The 25,993-nt window shown below is 42.9% G+C and overlaps 3 protein-coding genes across 6 annotated transcripts; 2 read left to right on the top strand and 1 right to left on the bottom strand.

Annotated features, from left to right (window-relative positions):
• Positions 1–6,062: 6,062 nt before the first annotated feature.
• LOC137789228 (dickkopf-related protein 3-like) lies at positions 6,063–6,940 on the top strand. Its single transcript, XM_068582572.1, has 3 exons — positions 6,063–6,366; positions 6,465–6,639; positions 6,732–6,940. The coding sequence occupies exons 1-3, from the start codon at positions 6,214–6,216 to the stop codon at positions 6,938–6,940; spliced, it is 537 nt and encodes a 178-aa protein (XP_068438673.1). The 5' UTR covers positions 6,063–6,213.
• A 3,050-nt stretch (positions 6,941–9,990) lies between these two features.
• tectb (tectorin beta) lies at positions 9,991–14,721 on the top strand. 4 transcript variants are annotated; one of them, XM_068583738.1, is made up of 11 exons: positions 10,022–10,101; positions 10,182–10,257; positions 10,546–10,736; positions 11,359–11,510; positions 11,629–11,701; positions 11,844–11,947; positions 12,071–12,154; positions 12,689–12,851; positions 13,599–13,677; positions 13,892–13,924; positions 14,194–14,721. In XM_068583738.1, exons 2-11 carry the CDS (start codon positions 10,191–10,193, stop codon positions 14,256–14,258), a joined length of 1,011 nt encoding a protein of 336 aa, XP_068439839.1. In that variant the 5' UTR covers positions 10,022–10,101; positions 10,182–10,190; the 3' UTR covers positions 14,259–14,721. The 4 variants fall into 4 exon arrangements, with proteins under 4 accessions (XP_068439841.1, XP_068439839.1, XP_068439838.1 ...); XM_068583737.1 differs by having other exon boundaries at positions 11,599–11,701; XM_068583740.1 differs by lacking the exon at positions 10,182–10,257 and having other exon boundaries at positions 9,991–10,101.
• Positions 14,722–14,922: 201 nt separating this feature from the next.
• gucy2g (guanylate cyclase 2g) lies at positions 14,923–22,826 on the bottom strand. Its single transcript, XM_068583758.1, has 21 exons — positions 22,461–22,826; positions 21,094–21,567; positions 20,748–20,930; positions 20,515–20,659; positions 20,267–20,402; positions 20,069–20,178; positions 19,801–19,967; positions 19,564–19,704; positions 19,386–19,469; positions 18,650–18,754; positions 18,367–18,435; positions 17,920–18,088; positions 17,693–17,848; positions 17,446–17,623; positions 17,072–17,212; positions 16,797–16,989; positions 15,856–16,030; positions 15,652–15,750; positions 15,383–15,474; positions 15,187–15,294; positions 14,923–15,077 (listed from the first exon to the last, which is right to left on the bottom strand). Exons 1-21 carry the CDS (start codon positions 22,812–22,814, stop codon positions 15,006–15,008), a joined length of 3,351 nt encoding a protein of 1,116 aa, XP_068439859.1. The 5' UTR covers positions 22,815–22,826; the 3' UTR covers positions 14,923–15,005.
• Between the last annotated feature and the right edge of the window lie 3,167 nt (positions 22,827–25,993).

The raw sequence follows: 25,993 nt of genomic DNA, 5'->3' as shown, positions 1-25,993 counted from the left end.
CATGGAGTGTTTTGCTGATTCATGCGAGAAGTCCATTAAAAAAGAAAAAAAAGTACAAGCGTGCAATTTTAAGAAAAATCAGCCAGGAGCTAAAAGGATGTTTTAGGATTTTCACAACATGATGGCGTCCATCGATTTAATTTCAACCGGATTTGTTTTGTTTGTTTAACCCGTTGAAAACTGTGGAACCAGTTTTGTCTCCAGTGTTTGAGTCGTCGTAGGAACCCCAAATTAATGCCAATACTTGTGTTTATTGTATGAATTTGTTCAGCAAAGTCTTGGGAAAAAAATGTATATCTGCAAAAAAATCACTTTTAAAAGATTTTTTGATCATAACTATGAACATCCAGCATGACATGAGCCAGATTTACCTCCTGGAGCGGTCAATAAGACACCTTTTTGGAAAGATTAGGACTTAAATCACAATAAAACAGAGACTTGGCCTGTTAGGAAGGAGTGTCAGTCAAACAACTGTGTCCGGTTCAAAAATGGAAAAAATCCTTTTTTTTATGCCAAAAGATTGTCTGGATGGGGCATGCTGGGACTTAAAATTGGATTTTCAAACGGTTTCCAAATGGTTAAGAGTAATAATAACATTACCCCCCCCTTCCTCATACACGTCTGCCAGGTTGTCTGATTGCTCAACGTCAAGTTGCATTTCTACAAATGTTCATTTCTGCAGCCCATTTAAAAAAAAATTCAATTGCATCACGCTTCTTCACTCCAACTTGCTCACACAGCAAAGATTTTCCAAAACAACGGCTGATCGCACACTACAGAGGAAACCAGAGGATGCAACACACAATCCATGATCTCATGGGGCAAGCAGATGTTGACAACATAGCAGCTGACGTGGTGCAACAACCCGCTGAAGCAATTCTTTTGCGGTGAGAAAATACAAAAAAAAAAAAAAGGCTCCATTGATTTCTTTGAGATTTCTTCCACATCGTGACTGTTTTAATGCATCGCTCATGTTAGACGGGAACAAGCCGTCCGATGAAGAGGGTTTACAACAACAGCAGCGGCGGCGAGGCATCGCTGAGAACCCAAGTTGTCATCGCTGGCTCAACTGTACAGAATCGAGATGTAATTCTTCCCCCCAAAAAAAGGAAATTGGCATCAGAAGTAGAGACAAAAATAACTCCGACAGCTGAAAGTTCACGGACCGAGAGGAAAAGACAAGAAAGTATGTTTCTCCTCTCAGATCCTGTTCTTATTTGTCGCTTTTTTCTTTGTTTAAAGGGATTTAAAAAATCCAAATAATGGCGAGTGGCCTGATTTGTGATTAATGGCCACCATGCAGTGACCCTTGCTCCAGTTTCTCATCGCGGCCTTTATTCATTCTATTTTTCTTTTTAAAACCTGGCACAAAAGCAGACACAGGGGCTGCTTCCCATTACAGCGAGGGAGACTCAACTCTTCTGTCTTGTTACAATTGAAAACAGCTTCTTTTTTTTTCTCTCGGGAACATTATTCAAACCTTACCAGAAATGCAGTTTAAACATCTGACACCAGGTTGGGTTTATTGGGTCGTGTGTACGTAACCATGAGGTAAGTGTATTTATTTTTGCCTATCGACCCCCCCCAAAAAACAATGACTCCCATTTTATTGCCATTATTTGTTTTCCTCCTCTGTCAAAATGAGTCTTTAAAGGATTACTGCCACCGTGTTTACACGATAATAAAGGACAGATGTGTTGGTCGGGAGGCCCACGGGCGCTGATGGGAACCGACAAGCCGCTGCGTGTTTAGCGGGTTTCCCGGTGAAGGTTGGGTCTGCGCGCGGTGTCCTCGTCCAATTTCATAATAAATCAGTCAAGACCTCGGTTGTGAGTCACTTAACTCGTTATGCATTTGTCTTCTTCGTCGCTGTTTGTGACCCGACAAGGGAACACGGGCGTGGTCACCTTCACCTGAGATGACACCCGGCCAACGAGCCGCCAATGAGAATTAAGTTACCGAGACATGAAATACAGGTTTTCAGGGTTTTACTTTATTTTTTTATTTTTTTTTACGATGATGATGATGATGGAAATTCAAACAGAAGTAAAGATTTTTTATTTTTTTAAACTCTTAAAAAAAGATTTGTAAAATATTAGAATTATTAGAATTTTGTATTATTATTATTATTATAATATAATTTATAATAAAACCATCAACCTTTTATCCCAATAAACAAACTAAAATTAAATTAAAATTGGTCCTTTTTTTAAATTTTTTTTTAGCTTTTTGCTTACATTTGAGTTTATCTCTGCTCTTTTTTATTTATTTATTATATTTTTGTGCAATACTGTTATATCTTTTATATTTTGCGCCTTTTTTCACCGTTTATTGTGATTCTGTGTTAAGAGGACCGAGCAAAATAAGCTTTTTATTGTATAGAATAACTGTGTTATTTGTGCATATGACAATAAAAATATCTTGAATCTTTATCAACCCCAAATAAGGTTTACGTGACTTTTTTTGAAGTATAGTATTCCACTTGTCCTGGAGATGTTTTGTTTGTGTAACATTCACTGTCTGCATTTGCCGCCTCGCTTCCCTTCCCGAGGAGGGATCTTAAACCCGTGACCTGACGGTGTGGAACATCTGCCCGGTAACCCCTCGTTTACAATGTGACTTCAATTTAGATTTATGGGTGGAAGTAAATGTTAGAACACAGTGTTCCTGAACGTGGACATTCAGGACTGCTCGCCGGCTGCTTGATTAGTTTTAAAAACACACTTTTGCACACATTGAGTGCAGGCGTCGGTTCTCGACCATTTCTCTACCTTCCAACATTCAAATCGACCTCATACTTCTGTCTCTTTTCCAGGTACAAAAAAAAGAGATATATGGCGTCTCCCCTCCCTCCACAATGAATCCTCAAATCCTAAAATTCGTATAAAATGTGTGTGATAGCCTACAAGAGACGATTCCTACAAAAGTCCTGTCAATTTTTGCGCGTCACAAACACACAATCGTAGCTTGCACACCTATTGGGAAGAAAAACAATACGTCGACCCCCATTGTCCTCTCGTGCTCTCACCGCTTGCAAAATTGTCAGCTAGTTCCTGCACTGGACTTGTTTTCGTCTCGCTGGGAAAGGCAGACTCTCCTCCACCATGCAGAGCTCCCCGTGGGGGGTGGAGGTCCATTACAATGGAGCAACATCACCCTGCCCGTTGGTTTTGTTAGCCTCTAATTGCAAAGACCCACAGCAATGTTGATTGTGGCATTCATTACGGACGTCATTAGCAGAGTCATTACCGCTGGTGTGTGTGTGTGGAGGGAGGGAAGGGGGTGCATGTTAAGGAGTGTTTGGAGACTGTTATCTTCCTTTAGCATTGGGTAAATAACAGGAGGGATATCTGGCTGTCGGTACGAATGTAGAGCGAGATGAGGAGGCGGAGTGGGAGTTGTAATTCAACAACACGGAGCCGGGAATCTTAGTCACAGAAAAAAAAAAGAGGATCCCAAAAAACCCCGACTGTTTAGCGAAGGGAAGTGAATTCAGCTCATACGTTGCGAAACACAGGAAAGGTTTGCGAAATATTTTCAGTCTGACCGCAATTAATCTGCACACATCGACTCTCATAAATCTCTGTGACTCACGACGCGATAGAGCTGGAATGCATTTCCATTCATAAATCAGGACATCGCTCACAGTAGAGCTCCACCACCGCTCCAACACCTATTTTCCATATCGCTAATTGATCCAGCGGCCGCTATTGTGCCGTCTAATTGACCGCCAATTACGTCATTAGTCTGCGTTAGCTTGTTCTGATAAGGACTTAACTACCTGGACGAGCGCAGACACCGCGGTATCTACGTAACCAATCTGTGGAGTAAACGACGTGCAATTATCTCGGCATCTCCTGTAAGTCTGAGCCAAAACACACTGGATGCTAATGACGCAGTGAATGCTAATGTGAAGCCCAAACACAGAAGTTATGAGTGCTGACAATACAGTCCTTCTCACGGTCCACAATCCTATTTGGAGGGATCATCAGACTCGTCGCCTCGGACTTTTTTTTGTTCTTTCCCCAAAAAGCAAATGCTCGCCATTGCTTGGTAACAACCATTGGGCGAGCTTTACTGGGGCTACTGGTTGGCCTGGAGGCTTGTGACCCCGCCTGAATGAGATGAAGCGACGAGCTGCTGGAGCTCGGAGACGAAATATTATTATGAGCCCCGTAGATGCTATTCGGCGAGTTATTAAATGCTTGTGTTTTATTAAGATGTGAGTTTCAATCTCATTCATGCACGAAAAAAATACTCTTTTCAAAACGTCAAGAAAAGTAGAATAAGTAAAAAAGAAGTCAAGTGTAGAAATAACACTGCACAATGTGTACAAACCACACATACAAACAATGCAATGCAGTATACGATATAACGTTATATACCTTTTGAATATATATCGTACATTTCATCCAATTATAAATGCTGCACACCAGCTTAGTGTAAAAATCCCTTCGAGCCAACATGAATGCATTCTCTCTGATTTCTCTAATTTACCGCCAATTACTGTCAATGAATCAATACAAAAAAACATATTATGTGGACGTATCGTTCACATGTACTCTTTAACACCATTGGTGCGTCTTAAATCAAGTCAGCAATCGAGTTCTCGTGGTTAAATTTTGTCCAAAATGGGTTTTGAACAGACTTCTCGTCAACACTCACGCTCACTGAAAGTATTGATTTCTACTGATGTTTTCTGCAGATGTGTTCAGCCTTGTGCCACATATAAAAGTCCAAGAGCTTTATCCAACCTCCATCTGAGGTTTTGTGTTCTTGTTTTTGTTACCTGATGCAGGCGCTTGTCGGGGGAGGGGAAGCTGAAACATAACAACTGCTTTGAGTCCTTCTGAAGAACCAGAAAGACGATATGCAGCTTCAAAACACTTAAAACAGACTTCACCGGTGCCTGTCTTCATCGGGATCGGTGCTAGCCGGCCAATAATTCTCATAGTGACACGTGTTTGTTGATTGTTTTATCCATCCGGAGTGAACTATTTTATGCTAGAAAATGGCGTTTACTGGTCGAAGAAGATGAACACCATTTGGTGTGTGCCGGGGGAAACCAACATGGCGGACAAACAGGTGGTGTGCAGTCCAACAGGACGTCCCTTCTTCATTTCAATGAGATGAATGCAATGACAAAAAAACACCTGGAATACCTTCACAGCGTTATAAACCTCTCTTTTTTTCCCCCCCGTCTTCTCACGGGGTACCTTTTCCAAGCCCACGCTCACTTTTCAGGTAAAGTCAGCAGCTGTGGAGGACATCCTGACTTACACCCACTTGTTGTGAGGAAAAAGCTGTATAGCAGCTGGACTTCAGACAGGAAGAAGGTCACGCACAGTTTAAAAGAAAGACGAACGCGTTGTCTGCTGCCGACCTTGCGCTCAGAGAAAAAACGTCCACGATTATGTGTCTGAACGCTACGTTCTTTATGTTTTTCAAGGGACATTTGACAATTTTCTTCTGGATTATAGTTAAATTGTTTTTGACAAGTAAGAAGAAACTTAAGGAATCTGTTTGTCTCCCTCCTCACTCCCCGGAGAACTAATGGCTGATGGTAATTACATTTAATGAGGATCATGGGGTCGTCTGCTGGGTGCACTTCTGCAAATTGCTCTCAGCGTGGGGTCTGGAGTGGGATAGGATCGGAGAGGAAGGGGGGGCGCTCGGAGGTCGGGGAGCCAGGAGTGTTTGCCCAGTGTTTTGGGGCAGAGAGAGGCGGTGGCGGCGGCTTTTACGCTGTCACTCAGCGAGCAGCCAAACATGTCGCGCGTTTGTCCTCCTTTTGTCCTCCTCGTTTGTTTGTCTGGCAGAGATAACCACGCGGAGGTGGCGGCTCCATTGTGTGCTGTCCATCCACCCACCCTCCCACACATCTCCCCCCTCGCTGCCTTTTCTCCCTGCTCCAACCACGACTGGTCATTTCGCCACTGTGCTCCTTGGCTGCAGGCAATCTAGTTAATCCATTAACAACTAATTGTCTCCTCCGAAACCCTGTTGCTTGGACAAACGGCCCTGTGGAGAAGGGGAGGGAGGACCTGGTGACCTATAAAAGTCGCGCTGGAAAGAGGAGAAAGCCACTGTCACTACTTGAACCGCGTGCCGTCCTGATCCTCCACACATTTACTGGGACTTTAAAGCTGCGGATCCTTTACTTTGCTTCGCTCTCACTTACTTTAATTCGCTTGAATCGACTGGTCGGCGGACATGTTTGTCAATCTCTGGACGCTCTGCCTTTGTCTCTGCTTCGACCGGACCGAAGCTCGCATTTGGGCCTGGATGCTCAACATGCCCCACAACCCCCCCAAAGAAGGGGCCAAGGCACTTAGAGAAAGCGCGGCTGTCGCCAAAGCGGCCACGGTAAGCTAACGGACACCCTTGCGTGGTTGTCCATACTCTTAGAAAGCATGAAAAAACCTTCTTGATTTTTTACCTCTTTTCCTTTCCTTTCTCCCCAGGCCGAGTGCGACCACGACAGGGCCTGTGGACGAGGCTTCTCCTGCGATCGCCACTTCGGCCGCTGCGTCCCCCTGCGAGGCGACGGCCACTACTGTCGGAGGGACGCCCAGTGCGTCCGCGGACTCAGCTGCATGTTCGGGAAGTGCCACCGCAGCGTCCCCAACGGGCAGGAGGGTGAGAGAGCGTGGGAACCTTGTCGGTTTTTGGAGGTTTCAATGCAATTTGCAACCTCGAATAACCGGTTTATGTACTTCTACCAAACCCAGGGGCCAGGTGTAAAGTGGACAGGGACTGCGGCGCGTCCATGTGCTGCGCGCGGCACCACGGCGAGCAGGTGTGCAAGAGGCGCCTGGGCCGCGCCGAGAGCTGCTACGTCCCCGACGGCGGCCTGGCGTTCAGCATCAACCAGATCTGCCCGTGTGACGAGGGGCTACTGTGTCGGGAAAACGGCGCGTCATCACACCGGAGAGAGTGAGTCAAGCGAAATGAAGTGTCTGAAGGACCTTTTACTGCATGTTGTCCCCTCTCTCTTCACCCTGCCTGACCTGCCTGAGTATCAAATCCAGCAGAAATGCACCACAAGCCAACGCTGGACCGCCAAGGGTTTACAATATCAAAGCATGCAGCTTCAAAATGTAATTTTAAGACGTGAACTGTGTCCCAAATCCAGACTAAGCCGGGTTTGAGTATGAAGTATGTTCGTACTGGCGAAGTGTGTGTGTGCAAACTTAAAAATGTGTTTTTTTAGTGTGTCTGCTCTTGGTGTGCTCTATTGTCCCACAGTGCATTGCACAAAGGAAACAGAGGAGCTGCTCACAGCTGGAAGACATTAAGACGAATTAGGGATGTCAGTAGAACAGATCCGGGAACGGCTCAGAAAGACCCAAAACAAGATGCTATGAAATCCTTGGAGAAGCATTTTTTTTCATGACGACGTTTGTGAATTTTTATTTTAAGTGACATTCCGACATTTTATCAAACGTAAATAGTGTTGAGTTTTTATTTATTTTTTTACACATATTTATGCTCATAAACCTGATATTGAGACATTCGGAGGAGTTTTGTCTCGTGGTCTTTCTCCTGTTTAATCAAATTTAACTCACTGACATAGAAAACTTGCTTTCTGGGTCTCCTGAATCTTTTCCTTTCATCCGACATAATACAGAATAATATATTTAAATAACTCTTCAGCCCCTCTGTGGCATCTCTCAGTGACATCGTTGTAAAATGTGCTTCAACACGTATATAGTATTGTGTTATTTAGTTTATAATAATCAAGTTCTTAACAATCGTTTGTTTGTCTTTCAGGAGAGATTTTATTTACCAGCCAGAACGAACAAGTTGGAGCTGCCAAGTGCCCAAATCTTGATGCCTTCTCCCTCCACATGGAAGCTATTTATTATGTAAATATGTATATTCTGTATGAATTTTCCGATATGTTATAATGTAAATATGTGTATGTTCTTTTTATGATTTCATTTTGGACATTTTGACCAAAAGCACTACTGTGTGTAGCTCAACAACGCCGTGTACAGTGTCTTCCTCGTGCATTTAGTGATCTTTGATTAAATGTATAAATGTATGCTCCCTTTCAATTTAGAGAATACAAATAAATATTTTCCAAAAGCAACAATTTGTTTATTTTGAAGCTGCCAAAATCACTCATGAATAATAAATGCACATAAGCAACAAAGAAAATAGCAGGAAAGTGTTGCTGCTCTCTTGTGGTGAACATATATAAATGGATGATGTCACAACTGTGTATTACCTTTTAATGACTAAACTTCCCCCTATGCAAAGATAACCAAAAGTTTAGGTGTTTGGGCTGAAAAAAAATTAGATTTTTAAAATATAGTTGAATAATTTTGAGAAAAAAAAAGATTTTGTCATGATTTTAAGACAAAAATAATAATATCAGATGAATTAAGTTACTTATTTTTGAAGGATAAGTAACTTAACTATTAATTAAAATAAAAAAGCAGGGTTTAAGGAGTTTGGATACTTTGCAGCATGTTTTTATTGAAGCGACAATAGCAAACCATTCACAGACGCCTTTAAAGTTTAGATGGAAGTAAATGTTTCGCACTCAAAAGACTTTAAATCTCAGCATTGACACGCCGCGTTTCTTGGGCCGCCGGCCGCGGTTTCGTTACCCGGTGGATTCTTGCGGCTCCCGGTTGTAACGTTAGCCGTTCTCAGATCGGTATCTTCCCCACAAATTCCCCCGTCGCTCCATTCAAATGCTAATTGTCTGCAGTTTGCCCTCTTCAGTCGCTGGTTGACTTGAATTGTTTTCCGTGAAGGACGTTAGTGTCTCAGCGCTTCGCTATCGGTTTACAGCTCTCATCATTAAGTCTTTGCAAGGCGGCATTTGAATGGAAGCGCAAGTTAAAAACAAAGCGTTGTGCATTTATTGGTGCGCTGGAGGCACATCTAGCTTTCCCCTTCGAGCATTTGTATTCTCTTGAAAACTGTTTCATTGAGAACAGATGCAGTAAAACATGTGAAACGGTTGAAAAAGCTTCAGGCAGCGTGATATCAAACCACTAAAAATCATGCAACGAGACCACACGTTTCAGACAAAGACAATATCTAATCGCACGAGACTAGTTACGAGTAAATGCTCGCTCTAATCTGAGCGGCCATCACTTTTTTCGAGGTACCATACATGTCTGTTTGTACCATTTAGCTCCTTTAACGGTATTGTGTTTCGTTTCGTCCTCTTCGGCCAAAAGGACAACAAAGAAGGAACATTAAGTCCTGTCCTCGTCTGTGACATTATCAAATGAGAAGCTGTGCTTTTACAAGATATTCATAGGCTAAAGGAATAGTTTAAGGGCTCAGCTATCAGACATTTAGCTTAGCTTAGCGTAACATAGCTAAGCTTAAAGACTAGAAACGGGTAAAAACTTGTTCTTACGAAATCCAAAATGTAAAAAATAACAATTTCTCTGGTTTATTTTTGCTCCGAGTCAAGAAATAAAACCCCATAAAATGGCAAAGTGTCCTTTTTACACTTATTTTTTCTTCTTTTAACCAATAAAAATCTAATTTGTTTTAAGAAGTGAACTGTTGAGGCTTGCTATTTCCATCTGTCCTCTTTAATAAGTTGGAAAACAAATGTAAAAAGTGGAACAGAATGGGAATTTCTTTGTAATTATCCTTTGATATAAACAGTAACACGTTGAAAACAGACTAGAAATCTTCAGCTCGTCTTGTTAGTCTGTGAGCTCGATAATGCCGCAATGTCGAGGCCAGGTAAACATGGAATACCTTCATTGTCATACACGTCATAACCGTTTGGTATTCCCTGCATACGATTGACACATTTCCTGCTTGCCCGTCCTGAAGAAAAGGTGACTTTGAGCACCTTCCCGAGCGGTAAACCCGTGAGACGCTGGTCATTTGAAAGTGAATGTCCGAGCAGCACAGAGAGCTTTTTGTGAGCGGAGACACAATGGAGCTCTTAAAGCCGCTATGGGGGAGAAGTGGAGACGGGGGAGGGGGAGGGAGGATGCTTAGCTTACCTGTGAAGGTATAAAATGCCTCTTCAGGTGGTCGCGCTGGTAGCTTGTTGAAGAGCAATGAAGATCCTCTGACATCAGACTATTCAAAAGTGCTTTTTTTCCTCTACAGGTGAGTTTTAAAAAAAAAAAAATTACATATTTTATATCTTAAATGTTTTCTCATCGCTAACTTCTTTAATCTCTCTGCAGCATCACATTATGGCTTCTGTCGGTGCTTTATTAATGTTGTTACCTGTTGCATGGACATGCTCGCCCCAAAAAGCAGGTAACACCGCTGTGGTACACAAGTCAGGTGGTACTTTTGTGTTATATTAGCTTCACAAAATATTTCGCAAATTCATCATTCAACTTATTTCAACTAATCCTTACCAATTACAATATAGTTTAGTAAATACATAATAAACAATAAAATAAGACAACATGTAAGGGAGTAAAAAAAGAGCCTTATCCGTCAATAAAACCATGTCTAAACCCTTAATATCCAGCTCTTCTTCTGAAGCATGCACCATATTCACCATATTCCAAAAGTCTTCGTCTCTCTGCGTCATTTCAGACTACGTTATGGTGTCGTGTTTCCCCAACGCCATCATCGCCAACGTCCCCGAGTGTCCTTACGGCTGGGAAATCGACCAGCTGTCCCTGGGCGGAGTGTGTTACTCTGGAATACACAGCCCCGGGTACTACCGCTTCAGCATCCCGGACCTGACGCCCAAAAACCACTCGTACTGCGGCACCCAGTCCGAGGTGAGAGAAACGGTATACAGATTAAAAAAAAACAGGAAAAAAAAAAAATTCTCAGGTTGAGGCAATTCAAGATAAACTCATCGATATGTATACAAGTTTAAAAAAAATAAGACAGAAAAACTAAAACAAACAACAACAAAATATAAAAAATAAACCTCAAAATACAATAATTTGTCATCAGCGTATCGACAAATATGACTAGTTTTGGTTCATTTTGTAACAAATTGAACAACATTTCACACTACCATCTTTATTTAGACTGAGGCATTTCTTTGTTACTTAAATAACCTTCTAGGTTTCAGTATTTAATGTTTAGTAAAAGGGATGTTTAGCTCTCAGACTAAACTGTACTTGTCGTAAATGAGAGGCACAGACCAAAATAATTAAACAAAATAATAGAACAAGCTGTTAACGGCGATAATTTTTCATTGGTAAATATCTCAAACCATGGCACATAGAACTCAAACTATCTGTGTGGATGTACCGTCCATAGAGGTAATTTGGGTGTTCCGGCCCTTTAAGAGATTTAGCCATTTCAATGCACTCAAAGTTATTTCGGATTCAACTAAATTACACAATTAAAGAACGCAAAAAGTTTAATTTTACTCACATCCCCTGACAGTACGTGGCCGGCAAAGACCCCAAGTACATCTTCTCCAACTCCATCGTGTCCAACGACACGACGCTCACGGTGAGAAACCAGCCGGTCAACTACACCTTCAGCTGCGTGTACCGGGCCGCCTACCTGCTGAACAACGCGGTGTTCAGCCAAAGGTGAGCGCCGGCCGACCGGCCACGAGGCCGCCGCCGCCGCGGCCGCCACGCGGAAGAGATGAGTGCATTCTGACCCAATGACTTGCAGTGTTTTTACTAAACCCTCTGCTTTTTCCAGAGTGGCGACAGTTTATGTCAACAACGGGAGTTTAGGCACTTTTAGATCACAGTTGTCTATGAACGTGTTCACGGTGAGTAAGCCGCTCCCAGATTCAGCTCCCCCAGTGGAGGCGACATGTTTGAAAAGTTATTTGAGGTGTTGGATAAAACCTCGTCGGTCCCAGTCAGATGAAGAAATATTTTTTTTTAAAAATACACACATGTATTTCGTAGAATTCAAAGTTCCTGTACGCCAAGGACTCCCCGTACGTGATCGACACCTCTGAGATCGGCTCTGAAGTCTTCATCGGCATCGAGGCAAAAGGACTAAGTAACAGGTTTATCGAGACACATTTCCACAATTTTTCTTCAAACGTTTTGGACGAGTACGTTCCCGCAGACGGAGTAGACGCCACTCGGTTTTCTTAACCCATCTTCTTTTTTGGGGTCTCGCCTCTCAGATTCAGAGTCGTGATAAACAACTGCTGGGCCACTCCGACTCCGTACTCGACAGACAAGAAGAGGTGGAGCCTCATCATTAACAGGTGCACAACAAAAACAATGGAGGCAGCGGGTTTTTTTTGGGAAGTGGGGGTGACTCGGGTACTTTATAGAGTCCAGGGTCAGGGTATCGATTGGCCCGTAACTACCGGGAGACGAATAAAACGTCGCCCTTTGCGACATATTTGCGGTCATCGTTGCGGTAAAATATTCCAAATATAGCGTACAGTTCAACTGATATTTCAAGTACTGCTGCAGGAGTACATTGCTTTGCTGGTACTTCTGTCTGTTTCTGGAAGTGTGTAGTCTACTAAGGAAAAGTACCTCATACCTTACTTCAAACTATCAAATCAACACTTTTCTTTTCAGACCAACTTCTGCCTTAAAAATGTGAGTTAACTGCAATAAACTTGTTCAAAGTCATCCCATGAGGTGTAATGTACTCAATGCGTCTGATTAATTGTAATAAGTATATGTTTTACAGGGTATATTGGATGTGAAAGCTTCATTATGAGTATCCAAGTGATGATTGGATAAGTTTACGTGGAGGTAAAATTGTTTTTTTTGTCTCCCGACAGCTGCTCCTCCGACAGAACCGTGACTATTTTCGAGAACGCCAAAGACAGCCGCTCCACCTTCAAGTTCAACTCGTTTCGCTTCCAGCGGCTGGAGAAGGTTTCCACGGTCTGGCTTCACTGTGAGGTCCAGGTTTGTGACGCGGAGAGACTCGTCTGTCAGCCGGTGAGTACTTTAATACCCAACATTAACGCCCTGCAGAACCTCATCTATCTCCACTAATTGCAATACAACTCTCCACAGTGAACTGTACTTAAAGTACATGTTTAAGGTACTTCACTTGAGTATTTCCATTTTCTGTTACTTAATACTTCTACTTAACTACATTTCATAGGGAAATATTGTACTAATTGTATTAATTTGACACTTTTGTCAATAGCAACGTACAAATGAGGCACAAACAAACAATCCACAATGTTTTCTATAAAAAAACACATGTCCTTTAATAATCAAGTTAATCCTCAAAGGTTGAACCAGAGGTCCTCAACGTTTTGCCCTTGGTTTTGACCTCGTGATTTCCCTTCTACACTTCAAATTGTTCAGAAAATGTACAATTACGCAATATCTTACACTAAAAGTACACTAAAATCCTATTAATCATGTCACGACCCCTCTGGTTTAGCTCGTGACCCTTTGCAGGGACCCAACCCCTATGTTGGGAACCACTGTACCGTCAGCATATAGTGAACGCTTGCTCGAATATCACAACATTTTATTTTTATTAAAGTTTGCGTCTGTAGCTTTAAGTTGGGTTTTGAATGCAGGATTTTAAACTTATAGTGGTGTATTGTATATTTGGGGGATTACGCTGTATTCTCTTAACTTTGGACATCAAAAGCCGGAGCTGTAAATGACATTTATTGATATTCTTTAGTTAGTTTTGACAAAAATAAACTTGTCTCTTTCCTCTAGGGCCCGTGCTCCTCCAGAAGTCAGTCATCAGAGCCAGAGCCGAGAGGAGGGATCCTCACGGCTGAGTTTCACATTAAAGGTACAGTTCTTAAAGGTTTTTGAACTCACAATATTAAACATAACCTTTAGACATCTTTTAATAAATTATAAAACGATGCACATGCATCATACAATAAGACATTTTGAAAGAAACTGTTGCATCGTTATTAAAAGACTCCTAATAGCTGGCAAGTATGTAATTTGTCTTGACAGTCCACGCTTTTATTTTGCATTATGTCATTATCTCTCGGCAGCTGTCGACCCCTCCAATAACGGACACGTGACAGGTAAACAAAATGAGATGCAGTGGTAGCTGTGATTTGTGTCTGAGAGACAGAAATACTGATATTTCATTTATTCAGTAAACCACTGCACATTTTTATGAAGTGAATACGGATTCAGGCCTTTACTTCACTGGGAAAATATCTTATTTATGTATTTTTTGGCCTAAAATCAGGACATTAGAAATGAAAACAGCGCTACGGCTCAGTGAATTCCTGTTGCATTTTTTTTTCCTTTACTTAAACTGTGTTTTCTTTTCCTTTTTCCATCACAGGAACTTCACTCTTCCTGCTGCTGGCGCTCCTCATAAACACATGTTGTTATTTAGTGACTGGATGAAGAATGTAGTAAAAACTTCACGTCACGCCACACTCAAAAGATTTAATCCTCTTCTCACAGATATTATATGTAATTAAGGACATTTATATTGACGCTTTGATTGATCTTCTCCAGTAAAGATGAAGCAATATGTTGAAAGAAATGATCCTTGTCCCTGTTTTTAATTACATGCACAGAAATAAACTGTTTTAATTCAATTCAGAAATTAAACTCAGACGGCAACACAATAAGCATAAATAAAATGGCTAAACACACTTTAATATGTATTCTCTTCCAATGATATAGTAACCAGAAGTAATTGTGAATGTGTAACAATAGTGCCAATTGATCAATTGTAATGGATACACAATGTGATTTAACTGGATCTTATAAAAAACACTTTATATGTTCGCTTTTATGTTTATTTTGTTTCAACTCTCTTTTTATTGTCCAATTGTACTGTGTATTTTCCCATGTTTAAAGTGACGCGTTTTGTTTTTTTTTAATTTTCAATTGTAAAGCACTTTGAGCAGCATCTCAACCAATAAAGGCTATTATTATTGTTATTATTATTATTATTATTATTATTATTATTGTTGGTCATCTCAAGACATTATGGTCTCTTGTAAAAAAAACCTATAATTTAGTGTCACAATGAACAGTTTGAATTGCACATTATGTGTGTGTGTGTGTGTATTTATGCTCCAGTCTGACCACATTTCCTTTCCAGATGTTCCTTCAGTCTTTATCAATATATCCAGTTCTTCTTTAAATGTCCACTGCAGTCATCTTGGCCTTGTTCAGAGTGGTGTGGGCTCTTTTCTCAGCAACCCTGACCATCTGAGACGGCACAAACACAGGCGAAAATATACAACACTGCTTTGCATCAAATAACACATTTACTGACAGATGTATATATATATATATATATATATAGACGTGCCTGTACCTCTGTTTGCAGCTTGAGAGGGTTAGCGGCTGGAGAGCTGTGAGCAATAATACGAGGATTAAAGCCCTGTTTGCTCAGCAGCCAGTAGGTCTTCAGAGACCCTTTCCCCTGTCGCGGACACAAACGCACAAACGTAACAAACAAAAGGTATGGCATTGGAGAAGAGCTCAAACATGCAGACTCTGATTAAAGTCACCTTAATTTCCACTCCCCCTCTTTCCTCCATCTCAAACGAACCGACCTGGACCAGGATGTCAGCCGTGCTCTGAGATATGTGAATCTTCAGGGCTGTTGGAAATACAGAAGAGAGCGACCGTCACTCTGAAAGACTTTCTTTTAATTACTTCTGTTTGCATTTGATGAATAAGAATCTGCATATACGTTGTTCTTGTTATCCGGGATAGGTAGTGTTGCAATGCTGATGGCCTCCAAAGATTAGCCCTCAGTTCCCTTCAGTTTACTCACGCAGGCTGTTGCTCTCCATGCGAGAGGCCATGTTCACCGTGTCGCCAAAGAGACAGTACCGAGGCATCGTGGTGCCGACCACTCCGGCAACCACTGGACCTGCAAAACCCGCGACAAACGGTTCAGGATTCACTTCAACAAAGTTCTTGCACACAATGAAGTCTTAAGACCAAAAACAACCATTGTTAAGGACCAAAAGCTCACCAGAGTGAATCCCGATGCGGATTGCAAGACTCTCAGTCGGCATGTGGTGGATCCTGAAGACCTTGATGGCGCTTAGGAAATGCAGAGCCATAGTGGATATCTCCGAAGCGTGCTGAAGGCCGTTGCTGATGGGCAGACCGCTGGCGACCATGTATGCATCACCGATTGTTTCCACCTGGTGGAGATGCAGAGAGGATATTGATGATGTATAAAGTAACAATGGAGAAGTGGGTGCAAAAGGATCAATGTGCAATTAAAACAAAAACATATACATTTAAAAAAGCTATCGTTTTACATTTTGGGAAACTTGTTATCCTACTTGCATGTGTGTGACTTTGTGAGCGGACTTTCTGACCTTTACTTCCCCTTTCTTTACATATTTGTTTTTAATATGTGGATGAAGCAGGCTAGCTGTTTCTAGTCTTTATGCTAAGCTAAGATAGCTGTTTCCCGTCTGTCTCCAGTCTTTGTGCTAAGCTAGCTGTCCTGTTTCCAGTCTTTAAGCTAAGTTAAGCCAGCTGTTTCTCTCGTTTCCAGTCTTTAAGCTAAGCTAAGATGGCTGTTTCCCCCTGTATCAAGTCTTTATGGTGAGCTAAGCTAACTGTTTGTCCCATTTCCAATCTTTAAGTTAAGCTTGCTGTTTCCCCCTGTTTCCAGTACTTATGCCAAGCTAAGATGACTGTTTCCCCCCTGTTTCCAGTCATGATGCTAAGCTAGCTGTTTGCCACCCGTTTCCAGTCTTTATGCTAAACTAAGCTAGCTGTTCCCCCCATTTCCAGTCATCAACTTTAATATTTATAGGACACACACGAATATTTATACAATCACTACACTGATACTAATGACGATAACTGAGAATTTACTATAAAAAAAATCTATTGAAACTCATGAAAAACATGACAAAGCACACAAAATCTAAAATGGCCGCGTGCGTGACTGACTTTGTAGACATCGTACATCTTGATGACGTCGTCGAAGAGGCTGTAGAGGTCGTTGAGGAACGTCACCACCTCCATCGCCGAGCTGACGGAGCACATGGACGTGAAGCCCACGATGTCGGAGAAGAAGATGGTCACCGCCTCGTAGCTCTGCGGCTCCACGGACGCCCCCGCCATCAGCTGGTCCGCGATGTAACTGCGACGGATGGAGAGCACCGGCATGGGAGGGGCGCAGTCACGGACGCCCAATTCCAACCTGTAATTTTTTACCAATTTACCTCGGTAGCATGCTGGAGAGGAGCTTGTCTGCGCGGGTCTTCTCTGCCGTGAGCTGATTGGTCCTCTCCTCCACCACGTCCTCCAAGTGATTTGCATATTTCTCCAGCTTTGCCACCATATTATCTAGAATATTTGCATGACTGCGGTACAGAAAATCATGATCACCCCACGCTGTTGAGCATTTCATGAAGGAACAAACAAGTGTACGCGTTTGACGCCAACCCAGAATCCAAATAACAAACTTATTTGCGCTAAATTGATTGAAAATGTTGCATAGTATGCACTCTCTAGTTCAAGCCTGCAAGTAAAATGAAGGTGAGTGAACGCCCAAAATTAGCGCATATGGTTTAGGGGGTAAAGAAACCGGCCTCACCTCTCTGGGCTCGTGTCCCTCAGTTGCCTCCGTATGGTCGCAAATGGCGGCCGGTGGTCGGGGTTCTCGCTCCAGCAGGCCTTCAGCAGCGAGTTGATGTTTTCCTCGCAGAGCTCCTCCGACAGCGCCGGTCGGAGGGGCTCCCCCTGGAAGGGCGTCCGCAACTGCTTGATGATCTCTGGAAGAAAACATAATCGTTGCCGTGTCCAAAATTTGTTTTCGAAAGAAAGAAAATAGTTGCGCTGACCTTTGGACTCCAGGTTGATCTCGTGGTACGGGCCGGACTTCGCGTTGTACATGAGTTCCCACATGATGATGGCGAAGCTGTAGACGTCCGCTTTGGGCGTCCCGCTGACCTGGAGGCCGACTTGTCGCAAGAGCTCGGGGGCCGTCCAGTACATCTCTACAACAAATCACGCCCTCATGATGAATGCAAATATACTTTAACCAAGCATTTGAGTTGCTCCCACTGACCTGAATGCTCGGGGTTCTGCAGCGGGAGGATCTTGTTTTTGAACCCGTATTTAAACTCCCAAAGGCCGAAGCCGGAGAGTTTAATCTGGAGCCGACTGTCCACCAGACACGTGCTGGGCTTCAGGGTGCCGTGAAATCTCAGGTTACTCTTGTGGATGAACTCCATTCCCTAAAACACAGATCTTATCCTCTGTATTTATTGTTAAATAAATATTTGAGCAACCATGTTGAGTTTATATTCTCCAAATATAATAAACCAATAACAAAATCAATCAGAATTTTTTCTCTGGCAGTGTCACACATTAGATATCAGAATATATCATAGGTAACAAATAAAGACTTGCATTTTTTTCATGATTTATTAATTATTATGCAAATATTAAAGGCTCTTTTCCAACACAACACCATGACAATAGCTGCCATGACTTTTTAAATAAGTAGACTCACATTGACTATATCGTAAGCAAAGGACAGCTTAAACATCCAGTCCAGGTCCACATCTGACTTGAGAACATCCTGCAGAGAATAACAGCAGCAAGTTAAACATCTGAGGTCAATATAGCGGCGATGAGTTAACCAGAAGCAAAGGATTGTTTCTGTCAGAATGTTTTTTGTATAAAATGATGCGTGTATAACACTTAGTGTAACAATATGACACACTAAAAGGTGCATTTCTGCAGCGATGCTTCACAATATGAAGTAAAGGTGTCTGTATGTTGAGGACTCTGACCTTCAGACTGCCTTTCGTGCAGTACTGGATCACCAGACAGACGTTCGGGGGCTCGATGCAAACGCCGAAGAACTGAACCAAGTTCTCGTGTTTCATCTCCTTCATCTGTCTTGAAGAGAGGAAGATGGTCAGGCACACAAAAGGAAAGTCAACAAGCGCTTCAGTCGTTCACCGATTCATCTAAAAGGTTTTTCATCTCACGACAGTCATTTTCATCGCAGCAAACAGACACACACAGACTGACTTTCATGTGTTTTTGGGGGATCTATTAGCAGAAATTGCTGTATAATCCTGAATCCAAGCATCGTTTTCATTAGCTAAGAATGCTTCACCAAGTCCGCCATGTTGCACCGCCATTTTTCTACGGTGGCCCGAAGAGGACAAACCAAACACTGGCTCGAGAAAGAAGAGCTTCAGCGTCACCATTGCACCAAAATCTCAGTCGCTGTCCCTGAAGAACAATTCTTCGTCACGTGAACATCGCAGATGGTTCTTTGCAGTTTTTTACCATAGAAGGGTTTTGCTACTGTCTCTTTAAGAGGATAAAGACAGAAAATAGATGTAAAAAGTAGGTTTGGACTCCAATGTCTTCAACTAAAACTTACCAAAATCTATCGTAGACTTTATTTGAGTCTCTGCTACTCGGACACACGTTCTGACTTAATCCTAAACTATAAAACTGACTTTTAATTGTATTCTAAGTATGTTTGATGTAGAACAACAGAGAGAACTTTACCACGTTGAACTCTGCGATAATTGAAGGTTTCTGAAAATTAATGCCGATGTGGTTCCTGAGGTACTTGATGGCCACTTTATTCCCCTTTAAAGAGACATGACACACGTTAGAGAGCACACGCAGTATTTTTTGCATTATGTAAAACACAACTCTCACTTTTCAACGTGAAACGTGGTACCTGGTAGAGACCGATGGTGGTGTAGACGTGTTCTCTGCCCGCCTTGTCCTTCAGGCCATAGCTGGCGCTGGAGAAGTTCGACTGAGAGCCGCTGCTCCGGCTATGGCTGCCCGTGGTGCTCACGGACAAACCCTGAACGTCCTGGAAGGACACACACGAATACACACACGACCCTGAGAAACACAAAACCAGGCAAGCAGAAGTTCGTCTTCCTTCGTCCGTGTTCAGCGCTCGTACCGCTTGCTCCTTGACGATGGTGATGTCGCTGTAGCTGATCAGCCACCAGCTGGAGTCGTCCAGCTTCGTCTGGAGGCGGAGCTTCTGCAGGATGAGGACCCCGATGCCCAAAACTGCCAGCACGCCGATGAAGGGGAAGGTCACGAGCAGAGCCAGCAGGGCCACGTCTGCGTCCCGGCAAGACAGTAAATCACAGCGGTTAAGGGGGTCAGGTGGCATGAGTGTGCGGTACATTGCTTTTTGAAGAGCCATTACTTAAGGGTGTCACCTTTACCATTAATGAGCCATTCACACAGCTCATTGTTGTAACCACATTCAGGTTTATCAGACGGAGGTCTTCCTCTCGGCCAGACCACAGACGCAAACATAGACGTTGGTCTGAAATGACATTTTTTTGGGTATGAATTCCCATAATGTGTTTGTTAAAAAAGTTTGATTGTTTGATAGTATATATAAATATTTTTACCGGACAGTGTTGGTGTGGCTGTCAAAATGGAGGATGGCTTCAAATTTGGTGGTGTGCCCGATATGCTGCAGGTCATAAATGGAATAGTCCAATTTTCTCTCCCCATCTTTGTCGAAGTGGACGAGTCCGGAGGCACCTGCAATGATAACCACAGATGGATGGATGGACAGAAAGAAAATTAAATTTAAAAAAAATCCTGATTTACTGTACTTCTGAGCAGATATTCTGTAAAAAATAAATATACCAACCATTAAATCGAATGTTGTTTCTATTTTTTAATCTCTGCAGCAGCTGCCGACCGTCATGAGGGTCTTTGCCTTCTTTGAGCATTTCCTTCAGCGCCATCGCGTAAAGAAGCACCGCGTCATGCAGGTAGGCAGAGTACGGGCTGACCTGGAACAACGGCAAGAAAGAAAACAATTAAATCTGCGGTTTTACCTTTTTAAAGCAGAATAAAAGAGGGAAAGTGTTGGACGCGTACCTCTCTTTCGGACGTCAGGTTGCTCTGAAACGGTTGCCCCTTCAGCCTCTCAAAAACCTGCTCAAAGAAGTCATAATACTCGTAGCCCTCGTAGGATTTCTGGCCGATGATGAAGGTCATATCGAAAGCTCTGATGGCGGCTTGGTTGATCCTGCTGTTCAGGTTATACTTCCACATGTTATCCTGCTTAGGGAAAAACATTGACACCATGCACATGAGAAACACCTCACGAGGTAGAGACGATCACGAGTCCCTTTCTTCGTCCATACCCAGGAGTTCGAAGTCTACGTAACTAACCCAAAACCAAATGTGTGTGTTACTGTCTTTTTTAAAAAGTTGTACTCACCACACTGCCACTGACCTCAAAATGCTGCACCAGGAAGAACACGTAGTCACCGTTCATCAGACCCTGCCGCTCGGCCTCCAGCAACAGAGCCATGGCGTCCACGGAGTTGCTCAGCACCACGACCACTCTGGCGACCGTCGCGATGAACTTCACGTTTCGGGAAACCAGCTGAGGGTTGCTGGTGTCGAACTTGACCGCGGCCGCCAGTTTGAATTTGTCCCTCAGCGGCCTCTCCACGGTTTTCCACAAGGCGTCCACCTTGTCCCAGGTGTTGGAGTCCAACCCCCCTCCGATCATCGCCACGTGGCTCCACCCGAAGAACTCCAGGGTCTTCACCAGGACCTCCGAGCTTCTTTTGAGAGGGGGCACGACTTTGATGTAGGAATCGTAGACGTCGGTGTTGTCCGTTTTGGAGGATTGGCCCACGAAGCCGAACATGGGGATGTTCCAGGCGGACGCGATGAGACCGGTGACCTCGAAGGCAGAAATGATGTAAAAAAGAGGGATGTCCATTTTATTTCAGGTTCCTTTAGTTTATAGAACTATAGACGGGCTTTATTACCTCGTTAACTCATTGAAGACACACTTCATTCACACTCATAAGACACAAAATACAACTACAAAACCACAACGGTCTGTTCCAACAATCACCAACTCTAGATACTATGAATTAGACATTTTTAGATGACCAAAAATGTTACAAATCATACAAGCATCGCATCCTTTATGACCTGTTTGACTCTAAATGACCATAATTTACTAAATGAACATCATGCTGTATTGAAGAAGACTTGAAACTAGAGATTGAGTCATAAACTCATGTTTACTGAGGGAATACATCAAGAGAAAAGTAGAGTCATTTATCTAGACTTCTATACAACCAGAGGAGTCGCCCCCTGGTGGTCAGGAGAGAGAATGCAGCTTTTAACACGTGAAGCATAGACTTCTATACAACCAAGAGGAGTCGCCCCCTGGTGGTCAGGAGAGAGAATGCAGCTTTAACTCATAAAGCATAGACTTCTATACAACCAGAGGAGTCGCCCCCTGGTGGTCAGGAGAGAGAATGCAGCTTTACCACAAGAAGCATAGACTTCTATACCTTCAGAGCAGTCACCCCCTGGTGGTCAGGAGAAAGAATGCAGCTTTAACTCATAAAGCATAGACTTCTATACAACCAGAGGAGTCGCCCCCTGATGGATATTAGAAAGAATGCAAGTTTAAAGCGCTTCAGACCTCGAGGTTGCTGCCTGGTTCAAGTATTTCAAAAATGTACTTCATAGTAGTACTTTGTCACGGTTTTAACCCCCTCAAAAAGAGACACGCATCTAATGCACGATCGATCAACGTCCACGTCGCCCGCGTCATACCTCAGCTTCTTCTGGACACGCGGGGCCGAACAGCGCCGACACGTTTTCCTTCCACACCTGGTGGATGAACCCCCCCAGGGAAACTTTGGGGTTGCAGTCGGTGTCCGTGTACACAAAGTCCAGACTGTAGTTCCCCAGGAAGGAGGGATTGGCGTTCACCTTCTCCACGGCTATCTGAATGGCCGAGCCCAGCCGCAGGGCGCTGAAGGGCATGGACATGTTCCAGGGCGCCTGGAAGCCGACGATCAGCTTGCGACACCCGCCGGTGGTGTTGCTGATGACGGCCGCGGCGGTCAGCGTGAAGTGGAGCGCCAACGTGAGCCTCATGACGGGGGAATACGCCGCCCTACGCATCACTCTCGTCCTGTTAGTCATGCCACAGGGGCTTAAATACCCAACTTCCCCAATGGACCTGGACGAGCCGGTTGGGGAGGAGTACAACAAATATGTGGAGGAGATGTGGGAGGTACGAAGAGGCATTAAGCCCATCATTTATTTTGAATTATCCTCTCTTCATTAGTGTGTAGTCTTCCGTCACATAGAAGGCCCCATGTGTATGTTCCCCAGCTGATTATCCCCTTAAAGGTACAGTTCATCCCCTGACATGAAAAACACATACTTTGAGATTATCTTGCCGTAATTCACCACGTCGTTTTAATGTAGATTAACTTTAAGGTGAGCCTGTTCTATTGGAGACGAGGCGGATATCTCCAAAACAATCTACATTGATGAACAGCGGTACAGGTAAGAGGGGTAATATGTGTTTTGGATGTTGGGGTGAAGTGTCCCTTTAAATTTTATACATTTAAGGAGACATTCCCAAATGTTTTTTTTCTCATTAGGTCAAATGTTAAACGTATTTTTCCCTGCATCAATAGCTGACGTCATACTATATCGTCCGTGTTGTAGACGTTGATATCTCCACAGTGGCTGAGCAGCTTTATACCATTCAAACTGCATTTGAAACGTCCTTCTCTATTCATTCGTTTGCATTATGAACCGCAAAGATAGCCCGTTGAAATCACTCACAATGTCAGTTCATATCGAGAGAAACAGTAGTACAACGCCTCTTGAATTCATTGGGCGTCTTTTCGGCGATCAGGTCGGACTTGGTGATTAGATTAGGCTTGTTAAGTGCTTACAATAAAGAGGTGCAATAAAAGAACACTTCTAAATGATTCACGACCACAGCATCCTCTTATCTGATGTTGTTGGAATGAATTCAGGTGAGATTTTATGAACCATAAATCAGTAAACTCCAAAGGTGCCACAGCAAACCTGCCTTCAGCTATCGCTCCTAAATCCAGTGTCGAAGTTCACAGCGATCTTGTTGTCTTTCTCCAACAGAGACACATGTCCACTTTGTGGGCATTTTTATTCTAAAAAAGGGCTAATTTGATTTAAGACAATTAAAAAAGACAACTAAGTCCAAAGTGAGACGTGAGTTGCAGACTCCTGGGAGAGTTTCCTGCAGAAACCAGATGAGGCAGGTCGAGCTTTGCTTGGTGAGCAGAGAGCAGTTCACACACACCTGTGTGCAGTTTAAGGTGCTAATGATCACAGGTGGGCAGACTGTGTGTGTGTGTGTGTGCATTAAAGGTGTTGCTGACTCTGTCCCTGGAGGAGCTCACTGCTCGGCTTTGCCCCAAAACCACCGCCGCTAATCCCACCAGGTAACGTCTCCAAGCTTCTCCCAATGAACCTTCAGCTCACTCTCCAACAGAGCTTAATTAAATCCCTCTCAGAGGACACGTCGGACGTGTTTGCTGAGTGAATACATAAAACTCCAAGTGCAGAAATGTCATTTATGCACCTGATAGTCAGCAAAATGTTGGATTTCAACAACTCTGACTTTTAAAGGATTAAATATTGGCGTTATTTTGTAACTTCTCCACGTTACTGCTGTCCAGAAAATGTAAAATTGTCCCACTCTAATCACAGCGATCAAATACGAGGTGCCATTTGAATGTGTCCCAATCTTCTTCAGTGTGAAGTAACAAAGATAACTGACATGTGTCTGACCTGGAAAAGTTAAGAGGAAAAATCTGGCTAAAAAGTCCACGCCGTGTTTGTTCCTTCATTTTATGTTTGTTTAAAATCAAGTCTCCAGTGCTTTTCTTATCGGAAAAAAATTGACCGTCTTCTGCTCTCAGATCAAGTGAAGTAAAGACTGACTTGCATTTTTTCATTCTTTTGGTTTTTACATATTTTAACAGGCTAGTATGGTCATTTTGGCGGCTGCAGTGTTTTAAATCAAGACTCTAAACCCAAATAAAGTCAATTCATGTCAAAGAGGATAAATAAAATGCAGCGTTTGAGGAATCTAGATTGCATTGTGAACTAACTGTAGCGATTTATTTATTTAAAGGGAAAAATTGTCAGGTTTTGTTGTTGAAATGTGAGGACTTTGACCCGGATGAACTGCAGATAAGTGTTGACCTTTCATCTACTGCAGCATCTTGGCCTTTCACTCAACAATTCCTCAGATAAATAGTTCATCTATCCAGACTGGAATTGAATTGGTTTGTGGAGCTGACGTTTTTTATTCTATTTAAAAGTGACAAATATAACAAAATGCACAATTAATATCATGACGTTGGACGTCAGAGGAGTGGAGGAGTCTGTAGAAGTGTTTCTTTATCAGTGGGAGTGAGGAGCAAAGGTTCCTCTCGACTGTCAGACTTGTTTTTTATGACTTCTCTCACTCCGTGAATCTCCCTTCAGGCGGGAGGAAGCTCTGCTCTTCACGCCGGCCCGTCAGCTGGGAGCAGACCGCAACACCTGAGGACCGACCGCAGGTAGGGGAGCTGTGGCGGCGGCCATTTAAATCACCGCTGATGGATTTATAAAATGAGCCTTCAGGGGTCTAGAAATGTATAATTTGAAATTGTTTGAGTTTTTCTGTGTGTTTTTGTTTTTTTTCATTTTTGTTTTAGGATCTTTGACTGTTTATTTTTGTGTTGCTGTGTGCATTTTGTTGCCGTTGTAGAGCAATTTCACTTTTCTAATCCTTACATTTCGCTCATTTTATTAATAAATTGTGTGTGTACACCATTTATTAATATATGGAAACAGTCAAAGATCCTAAAACAAACTGAGGGTCATCCATTTTTTTTTATTATCGATAATTCACACTGGAGATAAGCGTCAACCTTTTACTTTCATTCTTATTAATGTTCTTTTTTTTAAATGCCATAACATGTGCTTGTTCCTACTTAAACCTTTGGCATGTTCTCATAAAATAATTAACCCTGACCTCGGTATCTGTCGCGTTTACGACCCAATCATAAGACAATCTGTCTCAAAGGTCAAGACAAATGAATTCAATGCTTAATAAGACTTTGTTCCAGCTGCAGACATGTTGTGTTAATCTCACGCAGCATCAGTTTAACTGCATGTAGATACCAGGATGCTTTGACTGATAAGCTGCATGGCTCACTGTGTGCAAGAGACTGGCATCAGTCTGTTAATCTGGATGTTAACATCAGGCCTGACTCCCAATTACTTTGTATAACAAATGCATACAAAATAAA

The sequence above is a fragment of the Clinocottus analis genome, unplaced genomic scaffold, assembly GCF_023055335.1.
Source record: "Clinocottus analis isolate CAN_PGR_092001 unplaced genomic scaffold, fCliAna1.0.p SCAF_19, whole genome shotgun sequence".
In the NCBI taxonomy this organism is placed as follows: domain Eukaryota; kingdom Metazoa; phylum Chordata; class Actinopteri; order Perciformes; family Cottidae; genus Clinocottus; species Clinocottus analis.
This window is presented reverse-complemented; position numbering and strand designations above follow the sequence as displayed.

Coding starts and splice junctions, on each gene's coding strand:
- tectb (XM_068583737.1), top strand. CDS start 10,191: ATGGCTTCTGTCGGTGCTTTATTAATGTTGTTACCTGTTGCATGGACA. Junction 11,702..11,843: donor TGTCTATGAACGTGTTCACG/GTGAGTAAGCCG, acceptor TGTATTTCGTAG/AATTCAAAGTTCCTGTACGC. Junction 13,925..14,193: donor CAATAACGGACACGTGACAG/GTAAACAAAATG, acceptor TTTCCATCACAG/GAACTTCACTCTTCCTGCTG.
- LOC137789228 (XM_068582572.1), top strand. CDS start 6,214: ATGTTTGTCAATCTCTGGACGCTCTGCCTTTGTCTCTGCTTCGACCGG. Junction 6,367..6,464: donor CTGTCGCCAAAGCGGCCACG/GTAAGCTAACGG, acceptor CTTTCTCCCCAG/GCCGAGTGCGACCACGACAG. Junction 6,640..6,731: donor CGTCCCCAACGGGCAGGAGG/GTGAGAGAGCGT, acceptor TACCAAACCCAG/GGGCCAGGTGTAAAGTGGAC.
- gucy2g (XM_068583758.1), bottom strand. CDS start 22,814: ATGCGTAGGGCGGCGTATTCCCCCGTCATGAGGCTCACGTTGGCGCTC. Junction 17,624..17,692: donor GATCAACCTGGAGTCCAAAG/GTCAGCGCAACT, acceptor GTTTTCTTCCAG/AGATCATCAAGCAGTTGCGG. Junction 16,031..16,796: donor AGATGTACGATGTCTACAAA/GTCAGTCACGCA, acceptor CATCTCCACCAG/GTGGAAACAATCGGTGATGC.